The following is a 15,230-nucleotide window of genomic DNA, read 5'->3' as shown; positions in this document are numbered from 1 at the left end:
CTTTCCCTATGACAGTCCTGCACACTGGAAAACGCTGGTTCATTATTTGTCCTGTGGATGAAACACTCATGCAGGATAAAGACAACACATCAACACACACCTTTACAGCACAGGGTATGTTCTGCATTTTCTGTTTTCTCTCTTGTCTTCTGTACAGTTTATCTACATTAGTTTTTTTTTTTTTTTTTTTTTTTGCAAGATTATCTAAATATGTTGCACAATTTTTGCTCCTTTTGATTTAAATTCTGTGTAAGCAGTTTTAGTGCGATTTTTTTTTTGTTACCCCCCTCTCCTACATTGAGGTCAGTTATATAAGACTTGGTCTGCAGTGGTTCTAGCCAGAAACGAAGTGCAGGCTTTTACGCCGGCACACAGAGGCTGATGGAGGAGAATCGAGTGATGATGTAACACTTTGGCACCTACAGCACATAGATCGTCTTTTTTGTAGCTTGGCTGTTTAAATTCACAATCTGCTCCCTTTCTAATGAACTCTGTCCCATTTCTTTCTCCAGAGTATGAAACATCTGGCTCCCTGTCAGTCGGGTCTAGCAGTGCCACAGCTACTTTGACGATCCCAGTCACATCTTTACCCTCCCAAAGCCCCACCGCCTCCTCTGCCCCCACCTTGGTGCAACCTGCAGACCAAGTTATTGGAGAATCTAAGGTCCAGCAGAGCCAGCCTAGTATTACCAAATGTACCGGCACAACTGGGAGCATTAACCAAGACAGTTCATTTCCTGTCGAGGAATCGTCTCTCTCTGCTGTGTCTATGGTAGCAGACATGCCATGTTGTGCTATTGTGCCACCCGTCTCTGTGGATGCTAATGTCACTGATAAAGAAGCGAGAGCTGCTGGTGTTCTGATCTCGTCGCTGAATAATCAAGCGATTCAGTCGGCCAGCCCGACTGAAGAACAAGCTCCTCAGCTGGCCAGCCAGCAGCCTGTTGTCCTGCAGCAGCCTTACGCCACGCCCATCCAGCCTGGGACTGTGACCTCTCAGCCCCAAAGCCCTGCACATCAGAACCCGACTTCAAGTCAGCAGCAGTGTGGCGCGCAAAGTGAGTCGGACGGGGAGGGCCCTCCTAGGGGGGAGTTTGCTGATCGAACCATCAAGACTTTGGATGAGAAGCTCAGAAACCTGCTATACCAGGAGCACCCCTCCTCACAGCCCTCCAGCATGGCTTCTGAGCCACAGTCCTCCAGCTCAGACAGACTGAGCTCCCCTCCAGTCTCAGATGGGCACAGCACTGAGGCCGTCACAAAGAAGAAGATGGAACCAATGGTAAAGTACATCACTCCTCTTTATGATTTACATAAATGTGAACATTCACTGACGCACACCGTGATCTTGGAATACAGTTTATATATAGAAAAACGGTATGCAGAAGAAATTGTCCCTTTCATGCATAAATTATGATTACCTCACTCTGGCTTTTCTCCTGTGTTTTTACTCAGAGCAGAGCTGCATAATATTAGACAATTATGCAATGGTGATAATATTGGTATATGTTGCGATGACGTTATCAGATGCAATATATGCCTGTTTTCTTTTGTAAAAAGTTCAAAAGTTTTATTTTTTTAATAAAAGGAAGCATAACAATATTTTTAGAGTCGCAATACATTTTGGGTGTTGTCAATTTATCAGCTTGCGACTCATGTAAGAAGCTACAGTGCCAAACCATTTCTCTCTGATCATGTGTTTGTAATTTTTTCAATGTGCTGCTACTTGAATTAATTCAACCCCTCTCACTCCCACAACTTTTTCTTTCCTTCTTGGTTAGCCACAGATTCCTGAGCGGACAGATTGTGTGGGTGCGTCAAGCGACTCAGCAGCAGGTTGGTAGATTTGATTGCGTAATGTATCTTCACATAATAGTTTGAATGATCTCTTATTTACTCTAAAATATCCCTCCTTTAGCTGCCGGTCGAACAAAAAACACAAAAACCGATGTGTCTGTGAGCTCCAATTCATATAAATCCAAAAGTCGTTTTCAAGTAAGAATCTACTCATTTAGATTGCAGTGCTATTCAATATGTGTCACTGTTATGGCTTTAAGATAATATGACTTAATAGTGATACTAAACTTTGATTTTGTAACACTGACAACTTGGATTTCATGACCTTTTAGATCATCCCCACACCACCTGATGCCATTTGCTGTTCAGATAAAAGCAAAGCGAGCTGCAGCTCTGCAGCACCCTCCAGTGGCTCTGAAGGGTCTCGCAGCCAGATTCAGAGCACTGAAAGAAAAGAAAGCAGCTGTGGGGTGGCTTGCCGGACCTCTGCCACACCAGCACCTGATAATGACGGCACAAGATCTTCCAAACCCCAAACCGGAAGTCGCTACTCTGCCCCTCCTGAGTTTGCTCACACCACTCCCACCTCAAGTCCCGATGCCACTCCACGTCATATCCCACGAGCCCAAACTGTTGACACACCATCCCATCGCCACTGTCGGTCCTCGTCTCAGCTTTACTCCGACTCAGCTGATGAAGACAGCAGCAGCATAGTGGTTCCTCCAGCTCCAGCTGCGCCATCAGCTCACAATCTGATTGAGCACAGTGGAAGCGACCTCGTCAAGAGGGCGGTCGCCTTCTTGCGTCGCTCTGGACGAAGCAAAAGTGAGCAGAGCTCTGAATCACCAAGCTGCCAGACCGTTGCAATAAATGGCCACACGCCTTCACCTTCTGTTGGACATTTCCCCCCCAACATCAGCAGTGACAATGATTCAGAGTTTGAGGATGCGGATATGAAGAAGGAGCTTCAGAAACTTAGAGAAAAGTAAAGCATCACACTCACCCACAGATAGACACCTCTGTTCATTTCCTCTTCACTCTGTGTCTGTCTTCTACTAAACAATTATATGTATTATCTCTAGCTGACGATAAGTTTGCTTTCTCAAGAAAAGATTGATGTATTCTTTTTTTTTTTTTTTTTTTAGATTAAACTTGAGGTTTATTTAGTTCATCAAACTAAATAACCTCTTGTTAAGCTAACAAGAGGTCTCGAGGCCTCTTTCAGTCCTGTACTGTTTTTAAATAATGTTTTGTAAAAATCAGGTTGATTAATGTTCGATTTGGACCAGCTTAAAGAAAACATACATTGCAGTGGCATTGCAGCAGAAAATCTTTGTCGGGATCAGTAATAATATATTTTTTAAATCTCTTTATTGATCATTCTAATCATTCTGTATATTTGGACAAATTAAGCCAATAGTGATGCCATAAAATTCAAGAAGCTCCAGTAACTTACATTTGATACAGTTAGTAACCTGCTGTTGCTTGCATCTTCCAAATGCAAATATTCAGTATCATAACAAATAAAATAGCCACTTTTGTGTCTACAACATGCGCATTTCAATAAATTTAAATATTTTTTACAAGTAAACAATCATTTTAATTCAATTTGTTAGAGTCAGGCCCACACTGTCATGGAGAAAAGTGCTGACAGAGGTCATTGTTTGAGAAACTGGCTTTTATAGCACTGCATCATAACATATTAATTCAAATTGTGTGGTCATGAGATAAGCCTTGAGAGGATTGTGAAACAAAGCCCATTAATAGAGTTTGGGGGAATTTCTTAAGGCTTGAATTGCGACCAGTGGTGGTACCTAAAGAGCTACTGGATAATTTAAGGACAAAAACTTTTTAAAATGATCTTATGTATTTATTCCCCAAGAAAATGTTTTTTGTCTGTTTTTAGTGGTTGTACACCTTAACCTTAATTTTTCTACCTTTTCGAAACAAAATTTCAAATTTATTGAAATGCATTTTCAAATATTATTTTCTTTCATATTTTTTTTATTATTTTGGGAGCATTTGTATCTTATTTCTTTGTGTTTTCACAATAGACACATGAAGGAGATCTCTGAGCTGCAGGCATTCCAGAGGAGTGAGATCGAACGTCTGTACAAAGATCTGGGAAAGTCTGTACCCCCCAAGGTTAGCCTGCTCCATGCTGTTCCTCCAACGGGTCGAAGGCGCAAAACCAGCAAACACAAGCTGAAAGCTGGGAAACTGCTCAATCCGATGGTGCAACAACTCAGAAATAATCCCATCAGCACCAGTGTGGAGAGAAAAGGTGTGTGGGTAGATATGGTGGGATGATAAACAGTTTGGATGTTTTTAGTCTAGCACAGGGGTGTCGAACTCCAGTCCTCAAGGGCTGCTTTTCTGCAGTTTTTAGATATACCACAGGTACAAAACACTGGAATGAAATGGCTTAATTACCTCCTTCTAGTGTAGATAAGTTCTCCAGCTCCTTGCTAATGACTTAATTATTCCATTCAGGTGTGGTGCAGCAAAGGCACATCTAAAAGTTGCAAGGCAGTGGCCCTCGAGGAGTGGAGTTTGTCACCTGTAGTCTCGTAGAACACGTTTCGCATTTTAAAAAAAAACAAGAAACACAACAGTCGAAGTGGTTTTGATTTTATAAATGGAAAAAAGTAGGAGTGTGTGAAACAGTGATTCAGTCTGACTCATCCGTTTTATTTTTATTTTGTTTTATTTTTTAAGGAGAAAGTGCTACCAGTTCATCCAGCTCTCCAGCTAAAAGTTCACTTTTGTCAGATGGCTCTGCCCACTCCAGCTGCAGCTCCTCCTCCAACAGCCAGCCCAGCAGAGTCCAGGAGCAGGTTCACACACAGCAACCTTGTTCTTTGAAAGGCTCTTTCTCCTCAGACAACATCTACGCTGGAAGACACGGGAGCGGGACGGCCAACCAAGCTGATCCTGGTCAAGGTACTCTTCATGATAGTCTTTGCCCAGGCAAACAAAGCAAGACATGCAAATAAAAGTAAAATCAACTGGAACTATAAGCACCTAATAAGGTTCATCAGATTGCCTTTGGACAAACTATACAAAAAAATTACCACTATATCTAAATAATTCACTATGTCCTCCACAGATTTATGATTATTCAGTAAAAGAAAAAAAAGTGTGCTATGATGCATTTTCTCCTTAAAGTGCGAGAAAGAGGCTTACGACAAGCCAAACACATTGAACAAGGCAAAGTTTTGGTGTAGTACAGATTTCATTTAACTTTAACTACGCAAGTCACATACATTAACAATGTATTATCCAACATGTATTAACAGCATCAATGATTAATCCTTGAAAAAGCTCATCAGTGTTGGATGTTTCCGTTTTACATGACTGTAGCAAAAATATAACTGGGAAATTTATCTGCAACTATTGATCAGCTATCCAAATATTCTTGATCTAAGTTTAGCTCCTTTTTCTGTACATAACAGGTGACGATGGTTTGGTTTCCTCATGTGAGTTCAGGAGTTGTGTGCTTACAGTCACTCAGCTGCATCACCCACCTTCTAATTTGCCATTTCACAGTGAAACGTACAACAGCAAATAGTTTCTGTTATTTGCTGTTTTGGAGAGCATTGGCTGTTTTGTCTATTCTACCATGCTCACCTTCATCTCCTGTTGTTGTAACTGACTGATGACCAATGAGAAAGAGGTCTATAAATGCTCCACATAGTATTTCCTCTATCTTTTTAGTCAGTTAACTTAAGATCCCCGTCACATGGGGCAAATCTCCTTTATGGTCTCCAAAAACATTCAGTCATTGCTGGATTACGACAGACTTTTTTTTTAGCTTGATGACAGACATGACTCTGTTGTAATCCTAGAGTTTAGGTCATATAATTTGAACTTAGATATCACATCTGGTAGAGAAATATGCACCTCCAACATCATTTTTAGCTTTAGTCTGTATTTAAATTGGTTTCTTAGCATTATGACACCAGTTGGGTGAGGAAATTTTTTGATAAGAGTAAAGGATACAGCTTGGTGTGCCATTTTGCACAGAAATTTTAACTTACCATTATGTTTTGGGTATATATATTTGCAAGTGCTGTCAGAATGAATCATACCTGCAAAATCCAAAATTTCAGTCTATTCCCTAACTTATCCATCTTAACTTATCAGATGTAAGTTCTGGATCCTGGCTTGATAGATCAAAATTTGAAGAATGGTTTTACTCCCATGTCTTCCTTTCCCTTAAGGGCAACAAACAACCCCAAAATAATTTATATTTTTGTCAGATTAAAATCTGAAATGGTCTTCAGAAGTGAGAATGCTAACTGCATTGTTACGAGGTTATTTTCAGTCAACCAAGAAGTTTGTCTCTGATAGGAAATAAGACCAGCATACCTCAAAGATAATTTTTGTTGCATTCAGATGAGCTGTGTTACAATAATTTACTTTTGGCTCTCTTAGTGTATTGTGAGCATGATGAGGTTATTCTGATGAGAACTTCAGGTTAACCACACATTTATCTGCGTTGGTTATATGTTTTTTTTAATTTTCATTTTCTTGTTTAGACATAAGTGATAGTAGGTAGAATAAAACATTAGATTAATAATAATGTTTTTTTAATTCTTTCTTCCTCATATGTGTCATGATGCACTTTTAAAAAAGACGTCTCAATTGTTTGAACCCTTTTCTATGAATGAATCAGAACAAAGCCTCTTACACTTAGTTATGACAACAATCAAACATCCAAATCGAATTTTTATCCATGCATTCATTTTCAAGCTCAATATTATTAGTTATATTTGTTTAAACAAGTGGTTATTCTTTATTTTCTGTTGTCTTTGATTATTTGCATCTTTGAATGCTGTAGTTGGTTCCTACAACCCACTCAGTGTCCTTTTCTGATGCTTTTCATGTGGGGGTTTCTCATACCAATCTTTGTTCACTTTTTCAAAGTGTTTCTCTTGTTTCTTCTCTTCTTCTTCCCTCCTTTATTCATCTTTACAGGCTGGACGGTTTACCACCAAACGTCAGAGAGAGTCACCTATAAATCTAGTAGCAAACCACGCACTAGATTCCTCAGTGGACCTGTGTCTCTGTCCATCTGTTTGTATTTGTTCTTTTCTATTCCCCTTTGCTCATTTTTTCATACACTTTATTTAACTTGATTTTATTGTCACTTTTCTTTGAAAGAAAATAAGCTCTGTAGTTATTTTTTTTCCGCCCTTCTTGCAGGCTTTCTCACCTGATGTTTATCACTGTTTTCCTTTTTCATTTTATTCTTGCATAGTACACTCAGTCTCAAAACTTTTAAAGATTTTTCTGCATCAGCTACAGGATACCTGTGACATGCATAGATTGTTTTAATTTATCAGTAAAATTTGTTGAACCCAACTATGTATAAGGCAACAAAATGTTTGCATTTCAGTTGCTGAGAGAAGGACGTGAACTCTTTGTTTTTAGTTACTGCCTTTCTACTAGATCTTCTAATTTGGTTAGGTGGGTTTGTGGAAAACATCACTGGGGATTGATATAGCTTTTTTTAATGATCTCTTCAAAGGGCCTCAAAATACAATTGAATTTTTTTTTTATTTTTCATCAGTATTACACTGTGTTCCAAATTATTATGCAAGTGATATTTTTTCAAATTTTTTTAAATGGTCAATGCAAATGCTGGTCAGTATAATTTTCAAATCATGAACTATTACAGTATAGATAAAATTTTACATAACGAAGCTCCCCTGGAGAACAGTATTTTTTTTTCACAATAAAAAACTCAAAATGCACTGTTCCAAATTATTATGTGCAGCAAATTTTCTAAACATTTTATGGATTATAAAGAACTACAAACGGTCATTCTTCGAATGTGCAGCATTAAGTGGTCACATGTACTAAAATCAAAAGCTCTTTCAATCAAAAACATCTTAACAGACCAAGTTACATGTTAAATCAAATCAAATTTTATTTGTATAGCACATTTCAGCAACAAGGCATTTCAAAGTGCTTTACATCATAACAAACACAAAAACACAAAGTCATGCAACATAGAGTAAACAATACATTGTTCCATCATTAAATTTTTAATTGATTATGTTTCAAATACAATTCTAAACAGGTGCGTTGTTAGTCGAAATTTAAAGGAAGTCAGGGTTTCTGCTGTTTTACAGTTTTCTGGAAGTTTGTTCCAAATTTTTGGTGCATAGATGCTGAAAGCTGCTTCTCCTCTTGCTTCTGGTTCTGGGGATGCAGAGCAGAACAGAACCAGAAGACCTGAGAGGTCTGAAAGGTTGATACAACAACAGATTTTTAATGTGTTGTGGTACTAAACCGTTCAGTGATTTGTAAACTAACAACTGTATTTTAAAGTCTATTCTTTGAGCTACAGGGAGCCGGTGTAGGGACTTTAAAACTGGTGTTATGTGCTCTATCTTCCTGGTTTTAGTGAGAAGGCGAGCAGCAGCGTTCTGGATCAGCTGCAGCTGTTTGATTGATTTGTTGGACAGGTCTGTGAAGACACTGTTGCAGTAATCTTTCCAATTGAAGATAAAAGCATGGATGAGTTTCTCTAGAGCTGGCTGAGACATTAGTCCTCTAATCCTGAAGATGTTCTTCAGGTGATAGAAGGCCGACTTTTTAACTGTCTTTATGTGGCTCTGAATGTTCAGGTCCCAGTCCATCACTTAATTCCAGCTCTCTGAAATTAATTATAGTGATTCAAAGAGCCCTGACACACAATACCATCTACAAAATTTGATGCCACAACAAAAAATGTCATCTTTATGACACTTAAATCCAATTTGCAGAATAATTTGGAACACCGTCTATATTGTCTACGTTGGTGTTGTGATTGTGTCCGAGCTTTTCTCACTCACCAACATAGATGCTACAGGAGTTGTTTTCATGGCGACAACAGATACTTTCTGCCCAATTGGAGCTTCTGCAGAACAGCCTTAAAATGCTGCTTCAATGTGGTGTTAACTGTTGCTGTAATTTTCTGACATTACAGCATAACTTAGTTTGTTTCTCAATATATAATTCAAAACAGACAATAGCTAGATTATCTAAACTCTTGATAACTAGATTTTTAGTAGAAGGCAGTTTAATGACGAACAGGCTAAAGTTAACTCACCGTTTTGATCAAATTCATTGACGATTAGGCTAGTTGGGCATTTTGATATGGTTCCACTAATTAAAAAATGTAATGCTTTTCTTTGAACATTGTAAAATATAGTGGTGTTTCTACAGCTGCAGCATTAAATGCTGTTTAACATTTACTGTGAATTAAAAGGTAATTAACAAAAAATGTGGTTCTCATAGCTACAGATGTGGTTGAAGAAAAAGTGCTGACATACCAAGAATGTAGTTCAGAACATGAGTTGGTTAAGTTTAAAATCTCCATTATCGGGACATCCATTGTGCCTTCAGAGTTTAAATATGTTTTTAGTCTTTTGTCATAATATTAGGTCTAATTTCACCAATAAGCTGCTGTTTCTATGCACCAACTTACTCACACTGGTGGTTTTTAAAGCTAAGCTATAATTAACTTCAATATAATAAGTAATCCTGTAGGTAAATGGTTGTTTTTTTTTTTTTGAGTGCTCTTACAGTCATCCATAATTCAAACAACAGCAGTTAATCATTCATAATCATTATAACTTGGCTATATTACCTCCTTTTCGCCATACTGTTGCTTAATGCAGTGCTTCTGGCTTAGATCAAAACACCTCACAGACACTCTGGCTTGGGAACAGCTAATCCTGTCCAAACATGGGTTGTAGGTCAGACCTAATGCAAAATAGTGGGACTGTATCCATGTGTGCAAGAGAAACAACCTGTTTTTATACCCTCTTTATTTGTTCTGTATGTCCAATCACTGTTGATTTTGATTGTTTAACATCCCCTAAGTAAAGGCACCCCGGTGCATACAGTTCCCTAGTGTTGGCAGGGCCCTTTGCTCTCTCTGTCCCTCATGTTTGGATGGAGAAGACGTGCATGGTGCAGGCGCCAGACAGGGCACTGATGGAGACATGCTTCGCCACATAAAGGGCTGTATCATTGATATTGTTTTGGGGTTTTTTTTCTTGTCACTTCTTCCTGAGTTATTTGCATGTTTATTTGTACTGACGAGTTTCAAATATTAGCAATGTGCTTTGTTAGCTTTTGAAGGTTTATTTAGGTTTCACGTTTTGTTCTACAGGGGTTCTCACATGGGCAGTGATTTTTTTTGTTTGTTCTCCTGTAATATTTCTTTTGGTAGTAAACAGTGTTTTCTCTCAACTTCTGCCTACCAATAAAATAATTTGTATATACACATTTTCATTTAGATTATGTGACTAAGTTAAGACTGGCAGTCTTAACTTTTGCCAGCTAGGTGTAGCAGTAGACAGTTTTTTTTCCCCAAATGATCAAGTTGGGACAACTTGATTCTGTCTTCCAGTTTTACCCCCATATTTACTTTAAATCCCCTTTTCCTCCTTCTCTCTCCCTAATTGTTTAATAGCTGATTGTGCTTTTGAAGCAGCTTGTCCAAATCCTTGTGGCGTTCAGTGTCTTGGCCTAACTGTTTCTGTCTTGTGCTGTTTTACCTTTTTATAGGGTCCACTCTGAAACGACTATGTCTAGGCAAAGAGCGCAGTAGTAGTAACTATCTTATTTACTTCCTTTCTCTCTGTATATCTTATTGTCCCCACAAACTTAGTCCTTATATTGTTTATGTACACTTTTTTGTCCTTGTTATTGTTTTGGACCTTGGAAGTGTGGTACTGTGTATTTAAGACATGGACATTCTGACTACATATTGTTTAACTGACTTTTCTTTTGCATGACAATACCCATTGATTGTGTTACCTGTCACTGCTTGCATATCAAACATTTCATTTTTATGTTGTTATTTGGCTGCCAGGTAGGCAAATTAAATGTCTATGGCTCTATATGCATTTAACCTGTCTGGCCTCACCAAAAACTGTCTTAGCTGATTGTGACACAAGTTCCTTTTAATGCAACTGCTTTTAATTTTTGCCATACCGCAGCCAACCGATTTACCTGTCATTTTGATTGTTTTATGTATGGGAAAATTTAAGAGTTTTCTCTCTTTTCAGGGTCCCCTCTCAACACGACCACCACACAGACCACCTCGAGTCAAATGCAGCCTTCGCTCACCACGGCAGCACAGTCGACCTCTCCTCAGCCATTCACGAGGCTCGCTCAGGTCCAGACTAATAACAGTAACAACAAGAGAGGCACTTTCACCGAGGACCTTCATAAACTGGTGGATGACTGGACGAAGGAGACTGTAGCGGCAGCCAATCAGCCAGGAACCTCCCTAAACAGGATGAGACGGCAGACCCGCCAGCAGGCCACAGAGCGCAGACCTACACAGATGGGTGCAGTTGCATGTGAGGTATTTGGGTTTGAGATGTGGAAGTAGTGGTGAGGGGAGTTTTTGTGGCTCTTATACACCAAACCAGACAATTCAGGCTTTCAGAAATGCTCGTAGAATCTGAATGTCTGTTTCGTTGATGTACCAGTTAGAGATTTGAGGCAATTTTCAGGTCTCAAGTGTACAAAACCTTGACCTTGTCGTATAGTTTCTTTAGGAGCTATAATTAATAACACCTAGATTGTTTTTTATTACCCATTACTAAACATTTTTCTTAGCATTATTAATTATGTTAGGAAAAGACATAACTTTTTGGGTGTAAAAGTGGAGCATTTGCTTCCTCTGACTTTTTAGTTTAACACTGATACTGAAAATGGGCAACTTTGAGTCGTCTTCCTTCAATAAGCACATCTACACCAAGGATTGTAAACACAGTGGCCAACAGGACTGAGTCTGATGAGTGCACAAATTTTAAAAAGATCAGATTTTTGAGTGTCCATGAAGCCGGTCACTGGTCACACAGGTAAAAATGAAAATTGGCCAGTGCTAAACACCATCTGATTTCCCAGAGCAACTCCTGTGTGTTGGAAGGTTTAGTAAGTTAACCCCAATTATTTCCATCCAGATTTAACCTGCTGGATTTGTAAGCAAGATAAGTTTAAATGAGTTGCTATATAATGCTGAAAATAAACTTAAATGTGTTTGTCATTTTTCAATGCATGATGCTTGTAAATGGGTCCAGTTTTACTTAAAATATGAAGTGTTTGACTCTAAATGTTACATTAGCTACTAAAATCTGTATTAAAACAACCATTTTTCTTTTTTTTCTACTTATTCCCTAAATTTCCAAATTTTCTGCAAAGTTGATTTGTCGCACAGGCCTATTTTATGCATATTGATTAGCAACCAGTATGTTCATCTTTCTGGTATGTTTAAGCGGCGTTCCTCCCCCAGCAATGCTAACTATTTGAGCAAACATCAAAAAGGGTCTTTTGTCTTATAGAGGTTTGGTGTATAAGTGTCCTGAGACCCCTGGTAGTACATTTGAGGGGTTTCTTACATTTTTAACTCTAAATCAAACCTGTGTAATATTATCTAAAATACCTCCATTCTATTCCAGATGAAATGCCGTGTTGTTCCGAACAACTTGCGGCTACCTCTCTCATGCCCAAAGACCGCCGTTTTAGGCCCTAATATGCCTGCAAATCTAGCACTAAACTCATCCACAGTGCATCCTCCTGGCTACCTTGTGCAATCAGGCTCCTTTGGTGTGATGGCTCCCACTCCTCTTTATTCGCAGCAGTGGCCTGGCATGCCTAGTCCTGTAGCGTCTGTGGTTCCTTTAGGATTGCTTGGTGCTCCAAGAGCGATTCACTACGCCACATTGTCAAACCCAGGGATCCAACGTTACTCTTTTGTTGTGCACAACCCTGAGAATGAGCCTTTTCCGAAAACCACAAGGACTACCCGATCTGCTAATTAATGTGTTGGTGTGCACTCAGGACAGACTGATTCCGCTCTGCTTTGTGCACCAGAGCCACACATGTGCATAGTTTTATTCTGTAAATAACACGCTACGGTGTTGCTATTCTTTATGCAACACATCTATGTGTCGTAAGTTGTGTATTTGTATGTGTGTATATTATACAGTATCTGTTAAGTCTGAATACTTACTGCTTTTTGGCTTTGTTCTTAGTTAAACTCAGCCATATAAGACATTTTATCTGCACTCACAGTAACCGACTTCACTCTGTTCTTCATCACATTTGCCTTTCTGTTGAAACACACTACATTGGAATCCAAATACTAGTGGCTTATGATTCAGTGAGATGACAGTATTTTGAACAAATTAACAGTTTTGCAGGAATGTAGTGCCTTGAACATTTATTTATGTATATATTTTCTTTAAACGAAGCATTTCTGCATCCAAGTTATTTTATTTGAAATGGTAGGTTGAGTGTGTTTTTTGGTTTACATACAAATGCCCTTATTGTACTGCACTAATAACAGTATATAATCTTCTTTTTAAAAAAAATACGACTATGGTTTGACCTTATTTACTTACCACCCCATTGATAAATGGATTGCCATAGCAGAGAGATGATCTGATGCCTTCAGAAACAAATGACCAACGGTTGAATGATGAGGTTAGGTTAGGGGAAAGGGTAGAAGCCAGCGTCCAAATCCTCTTAATTCAGGTCAAATGGTTCAGCTGGGCAAAGCCTCTTTACTTATTTTTTGATTGGAGAGCCAACTTATTGGACAGCACGAGAGCGTCCATTGCTGCAGAGGAAAGCCAGTGTCCAGAGCCATATAATACTGTACATAAGTATTTCTGCAGTAGGTGTCTCTGGTAGTTTTGTGAAACAGAATGTAGCAAATAATGTAATTTTTTTTTCTTTTTTTGAGGCTCAAAGTGCAATTGAACCCCTTTCCACAAAGCTTTGATCGTAGCCTTGCCACAAGCCTTACATTTGATGTGCGCAAGAGGAACAAGCTGAAAGGTTGAACAAAATTACAATTCACCACACCACAGACGTTACCAGACACAAGAATCAATATTACAAACTACCCAGTAAACAGTTTATCACAACTTATTGTTCTTTCAACTTGCCTAGTACTCAACATACACTGCATGTAGAATACTTTGTGCAGTCACCAGTTCAATCTGAGGTGTTAAGTATTTTTTCTTCTTTTTTTATGCTGCTATTTATCAAAGTGATTTTGCTGTACAGTTAAGCGTTTCTTGTTTGATGGTACAAAGCAGATGCTCATAAAGCAGCTGGTGTGCGCTCAGTCTGTCCTGAGCGCACACCAGACTGTCCGAGTCCTTTGGCCTCGTTAAAGGACTGATATGTTGTTTATTTTTGATGACAGCCGATTTAACTTTTTCTTTTTGCATTTATTTTCAGTGACATATTGCAGCATTAAACTGAAACTTGATGTCAGAGATTCGCACAACATATGGTCTCCTTTTATCCTTCTACGTGAGGAGTTCCTACACTGTATATATTTGGTGGGGTTTCATCACTGACAGCATGGCCAATATTTAGTCTTTCCACAAAATGTAGAAACGGTACAGATAAAAGGTTAGAAATATGACATCTGCACAACCCCAGTCCTGCCAAAGCTGTGAATCATAAAGTTTTCTTCTTGTAGCTCGTATTTGTACATTTTATTTTGACTCTTAAAAGTGGTGGGGGGTGTTGGGGATTGCTTTAATGTATATTAACTCCATCAATTCGGTTTGAATTGGATTTTTCTAAGATATTATGCAGAGTCTTCTGCTTTGGTGAAATACTTCCAATAGTAAGAGATTTCTGTTCTCTGTCACGTGTATCTTGTATGTTCTACTTTTCCTAGCTGCTAACTCATGGAGAGCATGGGAGGAGGTAACCAATACCAGTATCTACGATAAACTGGGGTAGTTGAAAGTGCACAGAGGAGAAGGAGCATCTTGACACTTTTTCCTCAGCACATCTCTCTTTTGTCTGGGAGAAACTGCTCCTCAAGATTATGCTTCAGTTGTGATTGGCCTGTGTTTGAACTGTGTGAGATTGCTTTGCCTGCTGTATGTCCCATTGCATTACCCCACCCTGTCCTGATGCACTCTTATCACAGACTGTATGTTGAGAGAGAAATAAATATTTTGTGCTTGATTAATGGTGTTTTTGTTATTTCCACATGCAAAACCTGGACAGTAAAAAAAAAACAAAAAACTGACATATTTGACATTTAGTGTGGTTAAAAAAATCTTCAGTGACGAGCTAGGAAATGTTTTTGGTTTGTATATTTGCATTTTTAACCTTTTATTGCATATTTAATATATGCAATAAAACAAATAAGCCAGGAAATTGAATGATGTTTATAGCGAATCAGACTGTAGTTAGATAAACTACTCCAGATTACAAGCAGTTTATCTAGCTACTGGGTGGAAATTCTGTTTCCAATCAAGATTTTGTTGCAAACAGGTGAATCGAGCCAGTAGTTATTACAGCAAACACACATTTTGTTTATAATGACTTGATGCCATCGCCTTGTTTTTTCCTTCACAAAAGACCTTAAATGAGATATAACTCCA

The 15,230-nt window shown here is 38.7% G+C and overlaps 1 protein-coding gene across 7 annotated transcripts in view; it reads left to right on the top strand.

Annotated features, from left to right (window-relative positions):
• The window catches only part of LOC129370265 (serine/threonine-protein kinase WNK2), a 47,157-nt gene extending 32,349 nt beyond the window's left edge, over positions 1 to 14,808 (top strand). For 4 of the 7 annotated variants that reach the window (XM_055046113.1, XM_055046110.1, XM_055046117.1 and 1 more), the window contains 11 exons: positions 16 to 114; positions 513 to 1,282; positions 1,782 to 1,836; positions 1,919 to 1,995; positions 2,130 to 2,782; positions 3,852 to 4,081; positions 4,516 to 4,740; positions 6,778 to 6,876; positions 10,366 to 10,410; positions 10,869 to 11,170; positions 12,270 to 14,808. In XM_055046113.1, coding sequence (XP_054902088.1) covers positions 16 to 114; positions 513 to 1,282; positions 1,782 to 1,836; positions 1,919 to 1,995; positions 2,130 to 2,782; positions 3,852 to 4,081; positions 4,516 to 4,740; positions 6,778 to 6,876; positions 10,366 to 10,410; positions 10,869 to 11,170; positions 12,270 to 12,632 — 2,918 coding nt within the window. In that variant the 3' untranslated portion in view covers positions 12,633 to 14,808. The remainder of the gene's footprint in view (positions 1 to 15; positions 115 to 512; positions 1,283 to 1,781; positions 1,837 to 1,918; positions 1,996 to 2,129; positions 2,783 to 3,851; positions 4,082 to 4,515; positions 4,741 to 6,777; positions 6,877 to 10,365; positions 10,411 to 10,868; positions 11,171 to 12,269) is intronic. The other 3 variants (XM_055046116.1, XM_055046114.1, XM_055046115.1) reach the window with 3 other exon arrangements.
• Positions 14,809 to 15,230: the final 422 nt, after the last annotated feature.

This window comes from Poeciliopsis prolifica, unplaced genomic scaffold (assembly GCF_027474105.1).
Source record: "Poeciliopsis prolifica strain line A6 unplaced genomic scaffold, Auburn_PproV2 SCAFFOLD023, whole genome shotgun sequence".
Lineage (NCBI taxonomy): Eukaryota > Metazoa > Chordata > Actinopteri > Cyprinodontiformes > Poeciliidae > Poeciliopsis > Poeciliopsis prolifica.
This window is presented reverse-complemented; position numbering and strand designations above follow the sequence as displayed.